General features: G+C 41.7%; 2 protein-coding genes across 4 annotated transcripts in view; one reads left to right on the plus strand and one right to left on the minus strand.

The window, feature by feature from the left end:
- CFAP43 (cilia and flagella associated protein 43) overlaps nt 1–21,190 on the minus strand; it is a 135,795-nt gene extending 114,605 nt beyond the window's left edge. The window contains exons 1-6 of the mRNA XM_077472592.1: nt 21,059–21,190; nt 10,943–11,196; nt 7,911–8,007; nt 4,354–4,521; nt 2,545–2,695; nt 633–789 (exon numbers count right to left, since the gene is read on the minus strand). Coding sequence (XP_077328718.1) covers nt 633–789; nt 2,545–2,695; nt 4,354–4,521; nt 7,911–8,007; nt 10,943–11,196; nt 21,059–21,090 — 859 coding nt within the window. The 5' untranslated portion in view covers nt 21,091–21,190. The remainder of the gene's footprint in view (nt 1–632; nt 790–2,544; nt 2,696–4,353; nt 4,522–7,910; nt 8,008–10,942; nt 11,197–21,058) is intronic.
- Nucleotides 21,191–21,266: 76 nt separating this feature from the next.
- Nucleotides 21,267–24,044, plus strand: part of KIAA1191 (KIAA1191 ortholog) — a 32,034-nt gene continuing 29,256 nt past the window's right edge. For 2 of the 3 annotated variants that reach the window (XM_077472594.1, XM_077472596.1), the window contains exon 1: nt 21,267–21,436. The gene's annotated coding sequence lies outside the window, so the exon portion shown is untranslated. The remainder of the gene's footprint in view (nt 21,437–24,044) is intronic. The other variant, XM_077472595.1, reaches the window with a different exon arrangement.

The following is a 24,044-nucleotide window of genomic DNA, read 5'->3' on the forward strand; positions in this document are numbered from 1 at the left end:
GTTTCAGATCTGGGTGAACACCAAGGGGTTCAAACACCTATGGGCTTCTTTTACCTCTTGAATATCCCTGTAGTGGGATGTTCCCTTGATTGTGTTTTCCTTTTGCAAGCTAGTAATGTAAATGATTTGCTTCCTCAGTTATTTGTTCAATGTACATTATGCCACACCATCATTTGGCTTTTTAAGCTGGGATGTACAAAAGATGTCAAATATGTTCCAATTGGCCTTACTCAAAGATGTAAAATATGATCCTATTGGCTTTCCTCAAATATGTCAAATTTGTTCCTATTGGCTTTCCTTAAATTCCTATTGGCTTTCCTTAAATATGTCAAATATGTTCCTATGGGCCTTCCTAAGAGATAATCAATTCCTGCTTCATCTTTCTTACATGGAGTCATTCTTTACATTTAGCAAATATTTTAAGGTACCTACAGTATATCATAGGTGATCTTGTAGCTATGTGGCCCATTTGTGCTTCTTTTTATTCTTTGATGAAAAAAAAGTTATGTGTACCTTCTTTCCAAACTCCCCTTCCAATAAAAGCCAGCAAGGCTATATTAGAAGAGAATCAACTAAAAAATACATTATTTAATTATATTTTTAGTAAAAAGTCTGGAAATTATGCATTTTACCTGCCGTTTGCCAATCCATTGGGCTAAGGACTGTGACCATCTGTGTCTCTGGGTTAATGGACAGTAGCTGTCCTCCATTACAGCCCACATACAAGTCAGACGTTGCACTCCAGCAATGTGTATTGGGTTTAACAAATGGTTTTCGAAGTTCTTTTGGCTTAAATACAAATGTAAAAAAAAAAATTAATATTAGAGAATACTCTAATGCTTTGATACACTGTTCCAAAAAAGGACGTATAATAAGAATATAAAATTTAAATGAATGTATTTTTTTTTCTACTCTGACCAGATGCATCAAACAGACACAGCCAAGCAAGCACCCTCTCTCAAAGGCATATCTAAGCCCCAAAACAAAAGTTAATATATTACAGCTTACCAGTCCTTAGCTTTGTAGCTGTATTATTTATTTTTGCAAGTTTTTTTCTCTTAATTTTACCTGGGAATCCTGTAAGTAACATACTTCCTGGCCCTTTGTGACTATACTCATTTCTCTACTGTATCGATGGAGGGAGTCAAGGTTGTCACACAGGCTGAACTTCACACATCTGCCTTTGTTGCTTCTAGTTCATCTCATAGGAGGTAACATAGATATTGCATTTGTGGCACAATCTATAGGTATTTGCAAAAAAAATTCTAAGCCCGAAAAAAAAAACGATTGCAGCAACCACTGTTAAACTGCAATATATTACATTTTTGTTTTGGGGTTTATATACATTTTAAAGGGTATGTTAAGCATAGAACTGTTGGTGTTATATAGAGCCTGTATAATAATAATAATAATAATAAAACTGGTATTGAATATATGCATGGCTGTAATATTTATTCGTATAAATCCCACCTAATATTTCAGTTTTCATAAGATACCTGGGGATTCTGTCAGTTCTACTCATTTTCTCTTTCAATCTGACCACACCAAGCACAGCTTATGCAGTCAGTTGGCATCACAGGGCTTGCTGATCGGAGGTACAGCAAGCCTGTACTCTAGTAATCTGTTTTTCTGCTGCCCCTCCTTTTTTCAGCCCTGTCCTTCCCTACTCTTTTCAAAAGTAGAAAGGAAAATATTTGACTATACATAGACATTAGGAAGCATTAATCTGTGTAACGTTCTTTTGGAATTGTCTACTAAATACTAAATACTTTGAACATACTTTGAACATTTAAAAATAATGTACATGCAAATTTATCTGAAGCATTCTGTAATACTTTTAGTGAATTTATGAGACAAATTTGAATGTTGAAACAAGAAAATAATCTACGGAAATAAAAATACCACACACTTAAAGCGGAGGTCCACCCTAAAGTGGACCTTCCACTCATTGGAACCCTCCCCCCCTCCGGCACCACAATTGGCACCTTTCAGAGGGGAGGGGGGTGCAGGTACCTGTACAGTACAGGTATCTGCACCCACTTCCAGCGTAGATTCTGCAGAAGGTACGGCCCTTTCCGCAGAATCTACGCCCCTTTCTGAAGGTCCCCCGCTGCCTGCTGGGAAACACACGGATCCCAGAGACAGCGGGGACCATCCTTATTGTGCAGCGCGACTCGCACATGCGCAGTAGGGAACCGGGAAATGAAGCCGAAAGGCTCCACTTACCCAAGTTGGCGGCGGCAGCACCCGAGAGACGATCGAGAGATCGGCTTCGGGTGGCGACATCACGGGTGGGCTGGGTGGGTAAGTGTCATTATTTTAAAAGTCAGCAGCTGCAGTATTTGTAGCTGCTGGCTTTTTTAAAAAAAAAAAACGGCGGACTCCCGGCGGACTCCCGCTTTAGTGCTTTTGTAAACTGAGACCAATATAACAAACATATACATGTATAAAGAATTCTCTATGCTCTTCTGCTAAAAAAAAACAAAGAACAAAAAAAAACATTATGCTCTATAGGCTACTACTGGTATGGACATAACTACTTACCATGAATACTTCTGCTTCATCACCCAATAAGCCTGCAATGGCTGGCACTGGCATCTGAGGTCCCAGGTATGAGAGTTCAGTGTCAATTTGAGAAGTAAAGTACTCATTATCTGAATTTACTGTACCATCCTCATTGGGAAGTTTAATTAGCCTGTTGGTTAAATGCAGTGTTAAAATGGAGTGAAATGGCAAATGAGGTTCAATGTAGATAAATGTAAAGTTATGCACTTGGGGCTAAGAATATGCATGCATCATACATACTAGGGGGAGTGCAACTGGGGGTATCAATGGTGGAGATGGATCTGGAGGTTTTGGTAAGTCAAAAGCTTAGTAATAACATGCAATGCCAAGCTGTGGTTTCCAAAGCGAGCAAAGTCCTTTTGTATTAAGAGAGAAAGATATAATTTTACCCCTATACAAATAATTATTAAGACCTCATCTGGAAAATGCAGTTCAGTTTTGGGCACCAGTTCTCAAAAAGGATATCAGGGAACTGGAGAAAGTGCAAAGAAGGGCAACCAAACTGATAAGAGGCATGGAGGAACTCAGCTATGAGGAAAGATTAGAAGAACTGAATTTATTCTCTCTTGAGAAGAGGAGATTAAGGGGGGGATATGATCAACATGTACAAATATATAAGTGGTCCTCATAGTAAACGTGGTGTTGAGTTATTCACTTTAAGCTGATCACAGAGGACAAAGGGGGCACTCTTTACTTCTAGAGGAAAAGAGATTTCATCTCTATATACAAAAAGGTTTCTTTACAGTTAGAGCTGTGAAAATGTGGAATTGACTCCCTCAAGAGATGGTTCTGGTCAGCTCAGTAGATTGCTTTAAAAAAGGCCTGGATTCTTTAATAAATGTACATAATATAACTATATACTAACATTTATAGGTAAAGCTGATCTAGGGAATATCCGATTGCCTCTCAAGGGATCAGAAATGAATTTTTCCCCCTGCTGTAGCAAATTGGATCATGCTTTGCTGGGGTTTTTTGCCTTCTTCTGGATCAACTGTGGGTATAGGATTGAGTTTATAGGGTGGTATGATTTTTTTTCTCTCTTTTATTGGTTGAACTAGATGGACTTATGTATTTTTTCTCTATTGAGCATCTGTGGGACATCCTCAAACAGAAGGTTGAGGAACGCAAGGTCTCTAACATCCACCAGCTCTGTGATGTCATCATGGAGGAGTGGAAGAGGACTCTAGTGACAACCTGCGAAGCTCTGGTGAACTCCATGCCCAAGAAGGTTAGGACAGTGCTGGAAAATAAAGGTAGCCACACAAAATATTGACACTTTGGGCCCAATTTGGACATTTTCACTTAGGGGTGTACTCACTTTTGTTGTCAGCAGTTTAGACATTAATGGCTGTGTGTTGTGTTATTTTGAGGGGACAGCAAATTTACACTGTTATACAAGCTGTACACTCACTACTTTACATTGTAGCAAAGTGTTGTTTCTTCAGTGTTGTCACATGAAAAGATATAATAAAATATTTACAAAAATGTGAGGGGTGTACTCACTTTTGTGAGATACTGTATGTCAGGTTCCTGGGGAATATCGTGGTCATGCCAATTCCAGGTCTATGACTTGCTAAGCAGTGAAGTAAAAATTGCAAAACTGGTTCCAGAGCCAGTACCTCAGTAAACAAGTCAATTGAAGCCTCTATATTTTTACCCCCGATGATGTTCCTATATACGTAGCTGTGATTATTATTAGCAGCTCTATTTGTTAACACAAGTATGCAATTATTTTTGCAATTACAGTAGTGCTTCAAAAACAACATATAAGCGGGAAGTGAGTCTTACTTTTCTTTCAGATGATACACTGTGTCACATACTTCAATGTTCCACACAGTAACAAATTCCTCGCTACACAGGCATAACTGATGCCAATCACTGGGGTTAAAGGTCAGACTGGTAAAACTGCAGCTGTAATGTGACTTGCTGCAAAGAGGAATGCCTTCTTGCCAATTCCTGGAATTACAAAAAAAAAAGTTACATATAAACCCAATCATCAGCAAGGTACATGTTTTATCCATAAACACGGATAAAGAACAGACGTTAACTTTGGATAATCTATAATCTAGTTAAGCCTTCTACATGCAGATATATTTTTGCTTTAAAGATGGATTCCAGGTATGGCAATGTCTACATAGTAACATTTGTCCACTCTGGATTTGATTCATGCTATACAGTACAGGTACTCCTCACTTAACTAATGTGTTCCATTCCAACGACCAGGTCGTAAACTAATTGGTTGTTAAACGAAGAGTCACAAGAAATCAATATTTTAAGCATTCTTAACTACAGTACTGTACTGTATTGTGGAAAAAAAGTCTAAACACAATAACGTTGTTTCCATTTGCATACGTAAAGAACACAAATGAAAATTTTTGAAATTGTCGTTAGGTGCGGAGAGCTGGTCGTACATCTGAGTGGTCGTTAACCCCTTGGGTACCGCGCTATTGCCGAATGACGGCATTAGCGCGGACCTAGATTTCCGGGACTACGTCTATTGACGTCGTCCCGGTTACGAGCGGCCTGCGCGCCCCCTGAGGGGTGCGCGCGGCGCGCTCTGTGATCGGCGAGTCCGTGAGACTCGCCTGATCACCGATCTGTGTAAGGGGTCGATCCCGACCCCTTATCACGTGATCAGCTGTCAGCCAATGACAGCTGATCATGTGATAGAACGGAGCCGGTAATCGGCTATTATTCCTCCTTGCGCTGACAGCGCGAGGAGAAAAAAAAAAAGCCGATCACCGGCGGCCGTGATCGGGACATCAGTCCCGATCACGGCCAGCAATGCAAGGCACCACATGCCACCTGCCAGTGCCCACCTGCCTCCCGCAGTGCCATCCTGAACTATAACTAAAAGTAAAAGTAAGTGCCCCCCGTCTGTGCCCATAGTGCCCACAGTGCCACCCACAGTGCCACCCACAGTGTCACCCCACAGTGCCACCCACAGTGCCACCCACAGTGCCACCCACAGTGCCACCCAATCTGCCTCAAAGGTGCTGCACCCCAGTGCCGCCCATCAGTGCCCAGCAGTGCCGCCCATCAGTGCCCAGCAGTGCCGCCCATCAGTGCCCAGCAGTGCCACCTATCAGAGCCACCTATCAGTGCCACCTATCAGTGCCCATCAGTCCCATCTATCTGTGGTACCTATCAGTGCCCATCCGTGCCACCCATCCGTGCCACTTATCCGTGCCACCCATCCGTGCCATCTTATCTGTGCCCATCTTTGCCCATCAGTGCCGCCTTATCTGTGCCCATCGGTGCCGCCTTATCTGTGCCTATTAGTGCCGCCTTAACTATGCCTATCAGTGCCCACCAGTGCAGCCTATCAGTGCCCACCAATGCAGCCTATCAGTGCCCACCAATGCAGCCCATCAGTGCCCACCAATGCAGCCTAGCAGTGCCGTCTTATCAGCGCACTTCAATGAAGGAGAAAAATGACCCGTTTGCAAAATTTTATAACAAACTATTAAAACATGATTTTTTTTTTATTTTTTTTTGCATCTTTTTTTGTTTGTTTAGCAAAAAATAAAACTCCGAGCTGTAACTAAATACCACCAAAAGAACGCTCTATTTGTGGGAAAAAAATGATAAAAATTTCATTTGGGTACAGTGTTGTATGCCCGCGCAATTGTCATTCAAAGTGCATCAGCGCTGAAAGCTGAAAATTGGTCTGGGACTGAGGGGGGTTTAAGTGCCCAGTAAGCAAGTGGTTAAACAGGTAAGTCGTTAAGCGAGGAGTATCTGTATATCATACAAATGTCTCCATCTCAGTGAGCAGTACACAAGGTCAGATAACACCCAAAATATTGGGTGAGAGCACCAAAGAAGGTACAAAATAAGAGACACACGCCACAATTACATCCCATGGGTAAGCTGATCCCTCCGGAAAATCCCCCTTACATATTTTCTTCTATTTATTTAAATGGTAATACCACATCTATCTACTGTGTTTGAAAAAAATCTATGCTGCCCACCATGTGTGCATGCCAGCCATTCCCAGAGGGCACCACTCTGGCGTGACATCATCACGTCACAATCAATCTATCCTATATACTGCATGTGGAAGGAAATATCATGTGCATCAGGTGCACTGGACTCCTTTTGGATGTAACTACCAGGTAAATAAGGTAGGATATTTGTAAAGAGTATGTAAACCCAACATTTCATATTCCTGATATGTGTCTGCTGTACCATTTACTTGCATGATAAAGTACCTGGATCTCTGTGTACTCCTTGTATTGCTTCCTTTGTGTGAAATTCTTGCCTTTTTTTAAATTCTTTAGTGTTCCTGCCAGTTCCTCTGCTTTCCTATTAAAAACTGATCACACTAAGCATGAGAGCAGAGTGGTCAGATCTCTAGCAATGCTGGGAACTCACCCTGCTCTCCTCCAATAATCAGAATTGTCCTGACACCCCCTCCCCCTGCCATTTACTAGAAAGTTCAATGTGCTGAGGTTTCTCCTTCCCCAGCTCCTATTCATATCTGAGAATAGAGGGAATGTGTTGAGTTATAAAACAAAGGGGGGAAAGGTGTTTATAATATTTTTTGTGTGTGTGTGTGTGTGTGTGTGTGTGTGTGTATGTATATATATATATATATATATATATATATATATATATATATATATATAGATAGATAGATAGATAGATAGATAGATAGATAGATAGATAGATACACACAGTATACATTATATACAAAAATGTTTTACCTTTCATTTCTATTTTAAAAAGAATGGGTTGTTTTACAAGGTGAGGGTTTACATATTTACATATTTATATTTACATATATTGGCTTTCAAGATGTACATAGTTTATAGTAGTGACATGAAAGACACACTGCAAGACATCGCAGCACACCACAACCAATCAAAATGAATGGCACAATGCACCAATGCAAGCAACGTTCATCATTGCAATGTGAGGGTGCTAGTGAAGTCTACTTTTTCCTCCCTCCCAGGTCTGAATGTTCTGACAAAGGTTCTAACTCTTCCCTTTTCTATCCAGAACAAAATAATAATTCACTAGAGATACACCTCCAATGCATTTTTTTGATCAGCTAAACACAAAAAACTAACAGATTCCTCCATCCATATGTGAGGTTCAGCAGGACTCTTCGCTGTCAAAATACACTGATCAGTGGCTGCAGAGAAAAAGGTTCCAAAAATCTGAACAGGCATGGGCATTCCTATATATCGAAAAGTTTGGCCTGTCCCTGCTCAACTGGTCGAATTTCAATCCATCTATGGCCAGTTTAGGAGCTTATCTATTGCTATGGACTTGTATTACAATTTTTTTTAGAGACTGACAAAATCCCTTTACATACAAATCTCAATAATATTTCTTACCAGATAGTAAGCATATGATCAGGGACAGATGAATAACTAGCTAAATAGTATCCAGAATGACTAAACGTTATTGCAGAATATTCCAACTGTGCTCCATCTGCAAATTAGAAAATCATAGAAAGTCAGTTAAATGAGGAGGTGAAAGCATAAGAAAAGGCACAGTAATAACTTGCTGAAATGACCATATAGAATTAACAGTGCACTTCATTTCCAATGGTGACAGAGGGATGGTAAAAACAAGAAGCCAATGCCTGAAAGAAGGCTTAAAGCCTAAATCTGGGTTTCTTGATTATTTAAATAGCTTGTTTGGACCAAGCTGGTCCAAAGAGACTATTTGCTTTACTAAAAGATGTGTCTGTTGGAAGCACTGTGTCAACTGTATGTAGCATAAGCTACTGACATATGGTATGTATGTACCACTGTGTTCTGGCAGCGGGATAGGGATGTCCGGTCTCCCTCACAGACTAAAATGGAGTCCAAGGTGAGCACTGCTCAACAATTTACAGGAAGCATTGTATTTCATTAATAATACAGAGCTTCCTCATGATGAGTATAACAAGCATGTTTTACAGCATATACAGACTTATTTTACTGTTGTGAGTTTAGTAACACTTTAAGTTAATACTTGCCTCCAACGTCCAATGCCCACGAGGTCCCTCACCATCATATTCTTCATGATTTTTTCTGGTCTTGATCAGCCAGGACGAGGATGTAACTCCAGTGCATTTACACAAGTTCAGTAATCCCAGCACACAGGTGCTAAACCAAAAATGTAAACTGATCTGCATGTGCAAATGTACATTTCAAGGAATGCAAGCAGGCAGATACATTTATTTTATTGCAAAAGAGACATAGCAGGTCTTTTCTGCAATAAAGAACCCGCCTGCTCTCAATTTTTTTAATTTAAACTTCCACTTTATTAGTTTTTATTTGTAAGTGTCAAAAACTCTCAAAGGCGACAATATAACCCACTTGTCCAAGAGTTACTACTATCATGTGTCCCTCAATATGGGATAAAGAAAATATACTGTTATGGGGTCTAGTCATTTCAGTTTATACCAATGCATACTGTAGCTTAACCACTTCAGCCCCGGACCACTTTTTGCGATTCGGCACTGCGTCGCTTTAACTGATAATTGCACGGTCATGCGACGTGGCTCCCAAACAAAATTGGCGTCCTATTTTTCCCACAAATAGAGCTTTCTTTTGGTGGTATTTGATCACCCCTGCGGTTTTTATTTTTTTGCGCTATAAACAAAAATAGAGTGACAATATTGAAAAAAACGCATCATTTTTTACTTTTTGTTATAATAAATTTCCCCCAAAAATATATAAAAAATCCGTTTAGGCCGATACTTATTCTTCTACATATTTTTGGTAAAAAAAAATCGCAATAAGCGATTATTGATTGGTTTGCGCAAAAGTTATAGCGTTTACAAAATAGGGGATAGTTTTATGGCATTTTCGTGAATAATTTTTTTTTTACTAGTAATTGCGGCGATCAGCGATTTTTATTGTGACTGCGACATTATGGCGGACACATCGGACATTTTTGACACATTTTTGGGCCCATTGTCATTCCTGTGTTAATGACACTGGCAGTGAAGGGGTTAACCAGTGGGTGGCAGTGTAGGGGTTAAGTGTTCCTAGGGGTGTGTTACTAACTGTGGGGGGCTGGGCTTTTATTTAGTGAGCACTGATCTCTGCTCCAATCACATGGAGCAGAGATCAGCGTCACTAGTTGCTAGGCAGAACGGGGAAATGCTGTTTACAATGGCATTTCTACGAGACGATCGCGGGTATGCCCGCGCTGATCGAGTCCACGGGACCCGCGACCAGACTCACGGGTGTCCCGACCGGCACGCTCGCGATGGCAGGGCGGCATTAAAGATTGGACACACCTGTACGCCAATATGCCTGCCCGTGCCATTCTGCTGATGTACATCAGCGTACGCCGGTCGGGAACCGGTTAAAGAGGAAGTAAACTCTCCCACTCTGATGCTTCTTTTCATTTAGTCCATTATAATAAGTAATTATCAAACTATAGCCACTGTAATCCAGCCCAAATCGCATATTACTTACTGTTTAAAGAAACTTTAAAAAACTTGTTTCCAGGGGTTAGGCAACGCCATCTTAAGTATTGTTTTCTGAGCCCACAGTGGAGCGTATTTCCGCCCTTAGATTGAGCACATCCTGTACTGTTAACCAAGCTTCCTTCTCAATCCAACGTTTCTATGGCAACCCTGCTTCCCTGTTCATGGCTGACTTGTTTTCTTTCATAGTATTTACTTATGCTGATTGCCTAATGTTTGCCTTTGTCAGTCTTATCAGCTTCAGCTGATAAGACTGTAGTAATGGCCAGGTTTACGCTGCATGTGATGTCACATGGTCACATGGTGTGTAGGAGGAAGCTCTGAATGATTCTGCAGCCTCCTGGGATATCAGTGTTGTGCCGTAGGAAGTCCTGATAGATAGAAAAACACATAGAGAGTGTACCGTAAATCAGGGGAGATGTGGGCATGCTCAATGATGTCATTCTAAAGAACAAAAAGGATTTTACAAAAGGAGTTTACAACCACTTTAAAGCTGATCTACACTTTCCCTCCCATTTTTATTTTTTTTGTTAAGACCAGTTTACTTCATGGCCAGTTCTCCACAGTTTAGATGCTCCCCCATCCAGCATTGTCCTGTGGAGATCCTATTCTCAAAAGCCACCGCTTGGGTCCCTCACTGCCATGTTTCTGTCTAATGTCATGAGGAAACCTGCTGGCTCTTCCGGGTTTAGCCAGCTAGCCTCCCGATGAGGTGCCACTAGGCCTGTCCCTTCTTCTTCTGTGAATGAAACGTTAAGGCTTCCTTGGGTATGCGATGTACATATCCCAAGAGGCACATTGGGCACGGTACATGTCATTCGCCTAGACAAATGACATTGTATTGGAAGTGGGACTGAACCCCTTTTCTGAAAAAAGAGGGTAAACAAAAAAATAAATGTGTAAAATAAATGCAAAATTTTTTATCATCCATTGGAATACCTTTTAGTTCTGCTCTTTTGACGAGTCCTGGGAAAGTATACACATAAATGTTTGGTTGACATTTCTGGTTAGTAAATGCCACCACTTCACTGAACGTATTTACAGCAAAAGCTCCAATACTCCCTGTTGGACTTTGTAGCAAAGTCTGTTTTCTTGTTTCTATGTCAGTGAAAATGATAAAATTTCCACATGGATGGCATACTGTATTACGATTAATAAACGTGACATGTTTTTCATTAATTCCTTGTACCCATCTGAAAAATAAAAATCAGAATAAAAAAGTCAGTCTGGTTTAATTGAAAGAACATTTTATCAGCAGTAGCCAATCTTTTCTGATTAAAGTAGGAAAAGTTATGTCAGTGGCTTGTTCAGGCCCCATCAAGATCTCTATGTAATGGAGGAAAGTTTCAACATTAGTAAAATTACAAATGTAAGAGCACTGGGACTGTACAGGATTAGTGGAATATTTGCTTTCTAATAAATCCCAGCAAGGAAAGATAATCACTTGAATGGAAAATACTGCTTAAAGCAGATCATCACCCACCTCCATTTTTTTTTAATCCTTGCCTACCTGGTTGCGGGTCCTGCACAGGTAAGATACTCTCCCACCCAGGATCCAGCGTTATCTTGAGGGACAAAGGAGAAGATCCTCTTCTCCTTTGTCCCTCACTCCAGTCCAGCACTGCCATCTTCTTCAGTGACGTCATTGGAAAGGTGCTGGCTCTTTCAGGTTCAGCTGGGGGCTCTCCCGATAACAAGCCCCTAGGCTCGCCCACCTCTTCTTTTCTCAATGAAGGACTAGTCCTCCTGGAATATGTGATGTACATATCCCAGGAGGCACAGAGGGCAAAATATGAAAAAGGTAGAGACCTTGCGCCAAAGATAAAAATGTGTAAATATTAATTGGAGCTGCTTCCCTTAACCACCCTGGCGGTATGATTATTTCAGATTTTAGGTGCTGAAAGCCGTACCATTATTTTGCATGGAAATTTGCAGTTTTATATTGTAGGCCTGTAATTCTTAGAAATAATTCACTTAAATCTCTCCAAACAAGAGTCTAATAGACATCTCGGGTATGATAAAATTTGAAATATGAAATCATAAATTATAATATATATATATATATATATATATATATATATATATATATATATATATATATAATATAATAAATAACTATAAATAATTATAACAAATAATAATTTAATAATAATAAAAAAAATTCAATAATGTAATCAAATCAAAAACACTGAAATACGCTGAGTTGCAGAATTGTCACTGTCATTACTTTTAGTGTTTGATGACAAATTTCCCCACAAATCGCTATCGCTAAATTCTGCAAGTGATTCTAATTTATTATCACTGTTTTCTAGCTAGTCTATAACCACTTTTGATGTAAATGGACATTTTTTGGTTGCTATGGACAATCTCCAGTTTCCTGGCATAAAGAACAGTATTTATAATATAAAACTGCATGCAGGACACTGGACAAACCACTAGGGACAAAGGAGATGTGTAATTATTTGATACAGTACTGTAATCTGTAAGATTAAAGTATACTGTATCTATACCATCTTTTTTACTTTTGGCGCCGAACTCCGTCCCCGTGCGTTGCAACGCTCGCAGGGAATGGAGCTCGGCACTGTCACAGATCGAGCGAGACACGGCGGCTCGCTGATCACAGTGGGGAGACATTGCTGGATCCAGGGGACAAGGTACTTAACCTCTACATGGACCCTGCAATGGGATCCCGAATCTGGCTCGGGAATACCGCTTATGGTAATGAAATCTCACCCTGAGCCAGGGTCGGGAATACCGCCAGGGAGGCTACAGTTCAATGTGATAACTTTAGTGTTGAAGTGATATGTGGTAGGGGCATTGATAAAATGTGCAATGCAAACATCCTATGAATTATTAACATACATTTGTCGCGCATAGTGCAAACTGATAAGTCAAAGAATAAATTGGTGAAATAATTAATACAGTACTAAAGATATAATAATATTGCTGATGAATTCAAATGGTCAAAACAATCCAAAGTCCATATAGATTCTTATGCCCCATACACACAATCAGACTTTCTGACAACAAAACTGTGGATTTTTGTTCGAAGCTTGTTGGCTCCAACTTGTCTTGCATACACACGGTCACACAAATGTTGGCCAACAATCACGAACGTAGTGACGTACAAGACCTACGTGATATCTCCATTGGTAGAGACATCCCCAAAAAGACTTGCAGCTGTAATTGCAGTAAAAGGTGGTTCTACAAAGTATTGACTCAGGGGGTGAATACAAATGCATACCACACTTTTCAGATATTTATTAGTAAAAAAAAATTGGAAGACCATTTATCATTTTCCTTCCACTTCACAATTATGTGTGTTGGCCTATCACATACAATTCTAATAAAATACATTTACGTTTTTGGTTCTAACATGACAAATTGTGGAAAATTTCAAGTGGTATGAATAATTTTTCAAGGCAACATAAATATCTCCTGCTGCCCATGCCGCAGAACATCACTCAGTTGCCGAGTTGGCTGGGAAGTCGACACTTCTGGGAGCGCCAATCTCCTGTATCTTGCCTTGCTCTCACTGGTTCCTTCTGCCAACCTACACATTAATATAGGACAGGGATAAGAAATTAGCGGACCTCCAGCTGTTGCAAAACTACAAGTCCCATGATGCCTCTGCCTCTGGGTATCATGCTTGTGGCTGGTGGAGTCTTCCTATGCCTCATGGGACTTGTAGTTCTGCAACAGCTGGAGGTCCGCTAATTGCATATCCCTGCTATAGGACATAGTAGTAATGTGAATCCAACGACCACTACATAGAGATGTGGGATATCTGCATTCCTAGAAGTGTCAGATTCTCAGCAGCTATTTGGGGACAATTCCTCAGCTAAGCAGCAGCATTCAGTAGCACCAGAATAGGTAGGAATTTACATTCTAATTCTCAGGTTACATTTTTACTTTCTATACTGAATATTGGCCACATGGTTGCTTTAGGCTCCATTCACACCTATGCATGTTGCTTTTGAGCATTTTTGCAGCGCTTATTGCTGGTTGCTTTGCAATTTTACAGCAATTTTTGCATTTTTTACTGTTTCTTTTTTTTAGGTAAATTTGTTGTTGAGATTTAAAAACGCAAAGCGTAAATTGCAGCAACATCATGACAAAAATTTGGTACAAACACACTACATGCTTTTCTATTGAAGTCTATTGAACCAAACTCTCCAAAAAAAGCAACGTTTTGCATTTAAAAGTGTCTCTGACCCTTTCCAAAAATGCAGAGGCACAAAAATGCATTGATGTGAATGTGTTCCATAGAAACCCATGCTAAAACAATGCCCTGCATTTCTGCAAAAAGCATGAAAAAGCACATTGGTGTGAATGGAGCCTAACTGTGTATCTAATGTCTTTTTGTTTTGTTGGCGAGTGGTTGGTTGCTGTATATGTCACCAATAGATAGATAAAGGGCTGGTTCACACTAGATGCAGTGCCAATTCAGCGTGAATCCGCTGCAAATCCACACCGCATCTAAATCGCAAACCTGTTCATGCGGACTGATTGCAGAGTGTATGTTAAAGTGATTGTAAAGCCCCATACACACTATCAGATTTTCTGCTGGTTTTTTTCCTTCAGATTTACCAAAAGCATATAATATGAGGTCAAACCTTAGGAGTTTCAATTTGTATGCAATCAGGCAGACCCTTGCACTACGTGGTTTTGGTAAATCTGAAGACAAAAATCAGCAGAAAATCTGATAGTGTGTATGGGACTTAAGGGTTCATTCATTTTTTTATTTAACGTGAAGTTCCACCCAAAAATGGAACTTCCACTTTTTGGAATCCTCCGATGTCACATTTGGCACCTTTCGGGGGGAGGAGAGAGCAGATACCTGTCTAATACAGGTATTTTCTCCCACTTCCTTGCATAGATCACACCACTTCTGGTGCCTACTCTGTACTCCCCCGCTGTCTTCTGGGACAGCGGGGACCAGTGGGGATGCGCAGCACGACTCGCGCATGCGCAATAGGGAACCAGCTAGTGAAGCCGCACGGATTCACTTCCTGATTCCCTCACCAAGGATGGCGGCGGCAGCAGCCAAGAGCAGACAGACAGATCAGCTTCAGCTGCTGACATCGCGTGCACCCTGCACAGGTAAGTGTCCATATATTAAAAGTCATCAGCTTTATTATTTGTAGCTTCTGGCTTTTAATATATTTTTTTTTCGGCAGACCTCTGCTTTAAAATAACAAACATGTCATACTTACCTCCACTATGCAGCTCGTTTTTGCACAGCGTGGCCCCGAACCTGCTCTTCTGGGGTCCCCCGGCGGCTTTCGCAGCTCCTCCTTGCATCAGATAACCCCCTAAGAGAAGCACTTCCCCGAGGGGGTTTGCATCCATAGAAACGAATGCCGGACTCGGCCCCGCCCCCTCAGCGTCCGTGTCATTGGATTTGATTGACAGCAGCAGGAGCCAGTGGCTGCGCTGCTATCAATCTAAGCAATCAGGACATGAGACACCAGCTAGGGCTGGTGTGTTCGTCCCCGGGGTGAGAAAAAGAGGGTTCAGGTAAGTAAAACGGGGGGCTGCTGCACTGCAAGAGGTTTTTCACCTCAATGCATAGAATGCACTGAGATGAAAAACCACAAAGGTTTAAGCCCTTCTGGGCAGCTGTACGTTGATGTACGTCCCTACTTTGAGGACGGATATCATTGTTATGGCAACAGCTAGCTGCCATAACCCTGGCATCCCCGTGTTTGGCTGGTGGTCCGGTACAAGATAAAAGTGGTCTCTGCGCCAGATTTGCCGTGAGATCACTTTTATCGTCGGTGGGAAAGAGCCCCCCCCCTCTTTTTATTTTTTTTATTGCATTTTATTGTAAATATGAGATCTGAGGTCTTTTTGAACCCAGATCTCATATTTAAGAGGTCCTGTTTACATTCCTTGTAATAGGAATAAAAGTGACAAAATGTTTTTATTTTTTTTAAAACAGTGTAAAAATAAAAAATAAAAGGTAAAATAAATAAAAAAAAATACATTTGTAAATGAGCCCTGTCCCGCCAAGCTTGCGTGCAGAAGCGAACGCATACGTGAGTAGCGCCCGCATATGAAAACGGTGTTTCAACCACACATGTGAGGTATCACCACGATCGGTAGAGCGAGTGCAATAATTCTAGCTCTAAACTTCCTCTGTAACACAAAACATGCAACCTGTAGAATTTTTTTAATGTTGCCTATGGAGACTGTTGCCATTCCACGAGTGGGCGCAATTGTGAAGCATGACATGTTGGGTATAAATTTACTTGGCATAGCATTATCTTTCACAATATAAAAAAAATTGGGCTAACTTTACTGTTGTCTTATTTTTTAATTCAAAAAAGTGTATTCTTTTAAAAAAAAGTGCGCTTGTAAGACCTCTGTGCAAATACAGAAAGTATTGCAACAACCGCCATTTTATTCTCTAGGGTATTAGAAAACAAATGTTTCATGTTTGGGGGTTCTAAGTAATTTTCTAGCAAAAAAACAAAACAGTTTTTAACTTGTAAACAATCTAAAAAAGAAGCCCAGTCCTTAAGTGGTTAAAACCCCTTGCTATTGGGGCATTCAACAGAAGGGAGGGGCCAGGAGCGCCAAAGAGGGGCCCAGGAAGAGGCGGATCAGGGCTGCTCTGTGCAAAACCACTGCACAGGGCAGGTAAGTACTTTACAATTACACTAGAGATGCATTGAAATAAACATAGCGGAAAAAATGGCGCATTTTTGCCGCAATTTGATTATGCTTATGGTATGTTTTCATAGGTCATGCAACTCAAAAACGTAACACGGGTGCGTTATTGATGCGTTCTTGCTGCATTTTCAATGCATTTCAACAGGTAGGTGCGTTTTTTAACCTGGCCAAAAATGCAGCAAGCAGGATTTTTAACACCACAATGGAAGCGCAACGGATCAGTGTGAAGACATACATAGAATTTAAAGGTATGCATTTTTCTTGAACTTTTCTTTCTCTTAAGGTGGCAATAATGGCCGACAAAGTCATATTCATTTAAATTCATGATATTAATTAAAAAGTTGAATATAATACAATTTTATATAAAAATATATATTTTTTTAAGACTTTCATTTTCGGATTTGGTTTTCGGCCAAGTGCATTCTGCATTTTTGGTTTCAATACCAAAATTTTTACATTCTCTAGATTTAACCATGTTCCACTTTATGAAATAAAAAAAAGGTTTAGCAATACTTTAACCTCTTAGCACCGGCAACTCCTGGCACTTTACAAGGTTTATGACGCTGGGAGGTGGGGCTTAAGATCCCGTGGCCAGCATGATGTGTTGTCACGGCGATCGTGTGATTCAAAAAGTCCTGATCGCTACTTCAGTTAGCCGACGGTAACTGTGCGGCCTCGTGGCGCCAAGGACCAGGAGCCGAAAGGCTGCATATTTGTAGGCGGCCGGTGCCAGGGGGTTAACTATGTACAGGGGCGGACTGACCATTCAGCCACTCGGGCGCTGCCCGAGGGCCCCGGGCCACTAGGGGGCCCCATCAGGGTTGCCAGCCTCAGTAAAACCAGGGACAGTATGTAAAAATCTGTGTTTTTATTAGATCTGTCTCTGAAATGTCCCTTACCGACATCCTTTTGGTCTAAAAATCCAGAGATTATAGCTGCCCCACCTCTCCAGTACCTTCTCTTGCGTTGTGAGTTGTCAGTCCACCCCTGACTATGTAACTACATAGCAACAGACGAAAAACAAGCTCTGGACTGCCGCACTCTTCATAAGACCACTTTCTTTTATTGGGAAATCACATCACAGCTCAAACACAGCGGACAAGCAAAAATTACTGATGTTTCGCACTAGCTGTAGTGCTTAATCATGATTAAGCACTACAGCTAGTGCAAAATGTCAGCAATTTTTGCTTGTCCGCTGTGTTTGAGCTGTGATGTGATTTCCCAATAAAAGAAAGTGGTCTTATGAAGAGTGCGGCAGTCCAGAGCTTGTTTTTCGTCTGTTGCTAATGGTAATAGCCAGCACCTGTGGCTTCCCATCCGAAGAGACAGTTTACAGCCTGCATGTGTGCCCCTGGAGCGGTGAGATCCCTTCTCCTTAATATGTAACTACATAGCCACCAACTGACATGAGAAAGAGGGCACCTTTTAGTACAAATTATGTAGAAGGACACAACCCTGTCCTACATGAATCATGTGCCCCCCAGGCTGCAGGTTGCGCACCATCTTGCTAAACCCACTAATTCTTTGTACACCACATTGTTTCCTGTATACTGGCCTCTGAAAATAACAAAAGCATGCATGTGTATGCAAAGCCAAAACTTTTATTTCACATTTGGAGAGAATGTGGAAGGATGAGAACCCTTGAAGATTTTTATTGCTGTCTTTATCTCTGCTGGGGAGATTCACTCTTATTACCTTTGTAAATAAAAAAAGCAAATGCTGGGTAATCCAATGTCACCAGATGTCACCAAAACGAGAAGTGAGGGTAAATCTTCCAATTAGGACCTGTTTTGGTGACAAATTTATTCTACTCACTTTGTAAAGATTTACTCTTGCTTTCTGTTGTGCCTCCAGGACAGGAAGTGAAGTGAAATCTCCCCAATGGGATACACACAGCAAAAACATACACTTAAAAATGGTTTAACCTAGGAATGCGCTGACACCAGTTTTTTAAGCCTGAGTAAGGGTACCAATACTTTTTCAAGTACTTGCTGATACAAATTACCAATACCTATTTTTAGTGTCATGTGACACATCATTAAATGAGCTAATATATTAACAGGTTCCCAACTGGCTCGCTTACATATACTGCAGCACAATGGCACCGATGTGCGAAACTCCATACACGTACCGGGTTCCTTTAGGAGCCGCCAGAGGGCACTGCGGGGGCTGGAATATGCATGGCCGGCGGTCACGATCCCCGTCAGCCACGTGCGATCGCATGCACGACCGCCAGCGCGGAGATATGTGTGTGTAAACACACAAATCCATGTGCTGTCAGAGTAGAGGAGACATGTTGTTTGTTCCTGTAGGAACAGCAAAATGACTCCTCTCCTACTCAGTCCTATCCCCATACAGTTAGAAAACACTGAGGGAACACACATTTAACCCCTTGATCATCCCCTAGTGTTAACCCCCTTCCCTACCAGTGTCATTTACACAGTAATCAGTGCATTTTTATAGCACTGATCGCTGTATAAATGTCAATGGTCTCATAAATGTGTCAAGGGTGTCTGATCTGTCTACCCAAAATGTTGCAATATGTTGCAATATCACTAAAAATTGCAGATCACCGCCATTATTAGTAAAAAAAATAATAATAATAATAAAAATGCCATAAATCTTTCCCATAGTTTGTAGACGCTACCCTGTTTCCCCAAAAATAAGACCTAGCGTGATTGTCGGTGACGGCTGCAATATAAGCCCTACCCCCCAAATAAGCCCTATCCTGTTTCCCCGAAAATAAGCTTTACCCTGAAAATAAGACCTTCAAGGGCTATAACTAGGGCTTATTTGTGGGGTAGTGCTTATATTGCAGCCAACACCGACAATCACGCTAGGTCTTATTTTCGGGGGAAACAGGGTATAACTTTTGCGCAAACCAATCAATATACGCTTACTGAGATTTTTTTTACCAAAAATATGTAGAAGAATATATATTGGCCTAAACTGATGAAGAAATTTGTTTTTTAAAAACATTTTTGGGGATATTTATTACAGCAAAAAGTAAGAAATAAAGTTTTTTTTTTTTTTAAATTTACTCTCTTTTTTTGTGTATAGCGCAAAAAATAGAAACCGCAGAGGTGATCAAACAGCACCAAAAGAAAGCTCTATTTGTGGGAAAAAAAGGACTCAAATTTAGTTTGGGTACAGTATTGCACGACCGCATAATTACCAGTTAAAATGACGCAGTCCCAAATTGTAAAAAGTGCGCTGGTCAGGAAGGGGGTAAAACCTTCCGGGGCTGAAGTGGTTAATCTAGTACTAATATGACGTGGTTCTGTTTATTTTATTATTAAATAATTATTATGCTATATATTGCGCTTTGAATTTCAATCTGATTCGCATGACATATGAACCAAACCAGCTTTCTATGGAGCCAGTTCACATACGTACAGGCCGGCTGCAGTGTGATATTTAAAAGAGTCAAGTATGATTTTCAGTCCGGTTCAGGTGCGATTAACAGTGTCATGCGCTTTAAAAATACGCACAAAATCGCACTGGACACTTTTTACAAAGTGTCCGTTTTCATCTCCTTATAGAGGAGAGCGGGACTCTGACAGGTCTGTCTCAGCACAGGGATCGGAGACGGACCTGTCATCCGCCTGCTCAGTGGGGATCAGCGGATTGATTGCCCCGTCACGTCACATTCGGAAGTGACGTTACAGACAAGCTGTTCTTCTGTACAATTATTGATTGTAAGACACCAGTTTGCAACAGGGCCCCTCGCAGGCTTGCTTTGCTCAGAATATTTATATTCTAACTCTATGTCCACTTGGATGGTGGGGCTTGAAGCTGGACTTAGGGGTGGAGCCACATAGTTGTAAAAGTGTTGGAGCGCATATGGCGGCGTCGCGCATGCGCACTCCAGCGGGTAGCCAAATGTGATGGGTCGCCATATGTGACGATACACCCCACTGAGCAAAGCGGTGTCCACCGAGCGGATTGCCTGTGTAAAAGGGCGGTGGTTAGAGTCTGCGTACTCGAAGGTATTGGTTTTACTATCGGAGCAGTAAATGCTTAGTATCGGCACAGATTCCTGTGCAGCACTAGTTTAATCGTTTTCTTCTCAATCCAAAGCAAACAAAAAAAAAAGTTTTGGCTTTGTGTACACTTTCATTTTTAGGGTCTGATCACAAATTTAGTGCAAAATATAACACAAGTTAAAATAAAATAGTACAATAATAAATGTATTTACAGAAGTCTATAGAATAAAACAAGGAATGTCTTGGGATGATCAGAGAAATCTGATTGCAGAGAGAATAGGGAATGCTGTCAGCTGTGTAATTCTATTAAATAGAGCTGGCATTTTCAGGAAAAGTGGATTTGAGTGACACAGACATTTACATAGGAGCTCTCTATCTATGATGCATTTACCTGACTTGTAGAGGGCAGCTGGAGGGGTCCATGATGTCCCTGAAGGGCTAGCTACAGCACCACTACAGTACATACATAGAGTTGCTAGGAAACACTAAACATCACTTCCCATTGGATGAGGACACGTGCCCACAACAAAAATGGCGGATGTTCTATGACTACTTTGCAGCCAAGCACACGCGTTGTTCCTCATGCCCCGCCTCTGAATGGGCGCAGGCGCGATGCGCTGTATTTCCGGTCGCCATTCTAGAAAGTGGATAATGGCTTGTGTACCCGCAGCGGGGAGTAGCCGTGTTTATGTGAATCGTCTGTCACGGCAGAGGAGAGCTACAGGCGGGTTGTGATATACGAGGTGCGGGGGAAGAGGGAGGACGCCAGGTGAGAGCGGTGGTGGGCCCGTGCTCTATTATCACCCTATTAGAATGGTGCTGGTCCTTGTTTATAGCCAGTCTACGTCATCACATCCGTTCCTCTTGGCTTTACTACTCCGCATTGTTGTTGTGTCCTCCATGTATTCTAATAACCAGTGTCAGCTCCTTCTATCACCACATCCCTTTATGTCGGCCATACACGCATTAGTAAACGATTTCTTTCCAATTGATCTCTCCCTATAGGAATCCTCAATCTATACACAACAACCTATTTGATTGGTATGACACACACATAGGAAAGTGGATTTTTGAACAATAGCTGGAAGATACACTTAGGAGTTATCAATGACCTGTGTTTCCACCATGTAATCCCACATAGGGGTGTGCTGGATGTGCCTGGGCACACCCTAATCACCTCATGTGCATTAGCATTATCCAGGGGTAGCACCAGGTGGGTGGTTAGGGTACCGACGGCCAGTGTAACTGCCCCCATTGTATTAAAGGCTATGTTCATCTGTAGGAACACATTACACCTATACTTAGGATGTAAGGTAATAGGCTTCCAATCATCAGAGCCTCCTCCCTGTGACAGCAGGTGGTGCTTGTGTGTTTGAGCTTTGGGGTGCACACCCTAATGCAATAGGCTGTGCACCCCTATGCAGTCCCATAAATCCGATTACTATTGGATCCGAGAACGAAGCATCTCAAATGATTATCGCCCGCCATCTCTTCTAAATCCATAGCAAGGGAAGATTTAGCTATTCAATTGTCTGATTGAACTATGTTTGTTATTACAGGTACTTGTAAGGCACTGCATACAATTGAAGGTCTTCATCTATATTATACATTCACATCAGTACCTGCCTTCAAGAAGCTTACACTCTGAGGCAGTGATGGTGAACCTTGGCACCCCAGATTTGTTGGAAGTACATTTCCCATGATGCTCATGCACTCTGCAGTGTAGGTGAGCGTCGTGGGAAATGTAGTGCCAAGGTACTTGGGGTGTCAAGGTTCGCCATCACTGCTAAGCCTATAGTTGCCACCTCGTCCCTTTAAACCCAAACTCATATCAATTACACAGGTTCTGTGGCTGATTAAAGTGGTAATTTAAACTCTGTGCCTTAGCTGCATTTAATTCGCTTCAGAACCTGTGTAATTGAAAGGTGTTTTAGGTTTAAAGGGATGAGGTGGCAACTCTATCTAAAGCCCCTAACTCACATTTGTACATGCACATGCTGGGGCCAATTTAGGCAGGCCATAGATGATGCGATTATCTTTCCTGCAACCACAGGTTGCAGGAAAGAAAACCGCTTGACTCCTCCATCAGACTGTGTTGATGGGGGGAGCCATTGTGTTCGTCTGAAAGTGAGAAGCATTCCTGCCTGGAAAAAATAGTGATTATTGATAGTGGCTATAGCTGCTGGCAATAATCGTATGTAAAAAATATGACATGTTGATTGTACCCAAATTGATGGATTGACTTGGGTACAATCGGCTTGCCCATGCATGATTTGAATCTGCAGGTCACTGCTGAAACAGCCCAGATTCAACCCATCTAAGGCCTCTTTCACACTGATGTCCCGTTCAGGCCCACCTGTCAGTTTTTCAGGCGGACCTGAACGGGTGCTCCATAGAGGTCTATGGAGCGTCGGATGTCAGCGGTGACATGTCCGCTGACATCCGACCCGCTCCGATCCGAAAAAGTGTAACGGAGGAAAAAGCTATTTTTCCATCCGTCTGCGGATCGGATGACGACGGGCACTGCGGTCCGTCGTCATCCGATCTCCCATAGGGGAGAGCGGCTCTGTGACAGGTCCGTCCCTGCGCAGTGTGCAGAGACGGAGCTGTCATCTCCCTGCTCAGCGGGGATCGGCGGAGTGATCCCCGCTGAGCAAACGGATATCCACGGGGCGGATCAGAACTGATCCGCCCCGTGTGAAAGGACCCTATGGCTGGTTTTATTTAGACAGGTGGCAATTAACTTATTGCCATGTCTTTAGAGTGTGGCAGGAAACCAGAGTGCCCAGAGGAAATCTGCACAGGGAGAACATGCAAGCTCCAAGCAGGTAGTGTCATGCTTGACATTGGAACCAACCCCCCTAGTACTGCCAGGCCAAAGTGCTAATTACTTAGCTACTGCTACCCATTTGATCAGATCACATATTGATCGTATATAAAACTGAAGAATGTATGGCCACTATAAGATATATATATATCGGCTACGTAGTAATATTATTATAACAGGTTCTTGTATAACACCTTCAATTTTATGCAGTGCCCTACTTTAATATTATACTTTCACATTAGTGCTTGCACTCTAAGGTCCCTAACTCACATTTGTACATACTAGGGTCAATTTAGGCTGGCCATAGAAGATGTGATTCTTTCCTGAAACCACAGGTTGCTGGAAAGAAAATCACTTTGTTTCCCCATCAATACAGACTGTGATAAGGGAGCCATTGTCTCCTGGCAGGGGGGAGCCTTTCCTGCCTGGAGGACACAGTGATTATTGCTAGTGGCTATAGCTGCTGCCAATAAACGCCTGAAAAAAAATCTGACATGCTGATGGACTTGTGTACAATCAGCCTGCCCACACATGGTTTGAATCTCGGCCA

The sequence above is a fragment of the Lithobates pipiens genome, unplaced genomic scaffold, assembly GCF_037356315.1.
Source record: "Lithobates pipiens isolate NorthernLeopardFrog02 unplaced genomic scaffold, aLitPip1_a1.2 Scaffold_8, whole genome shotgun sequence".
In the NCBI taxonomy this organism is placed as follows: domain Eukaryota; kingdom Metazoa; phylum Chordata; class Amphibia; order Anura; family Ranidae; genus Lithobates; species Lithobates pipiens.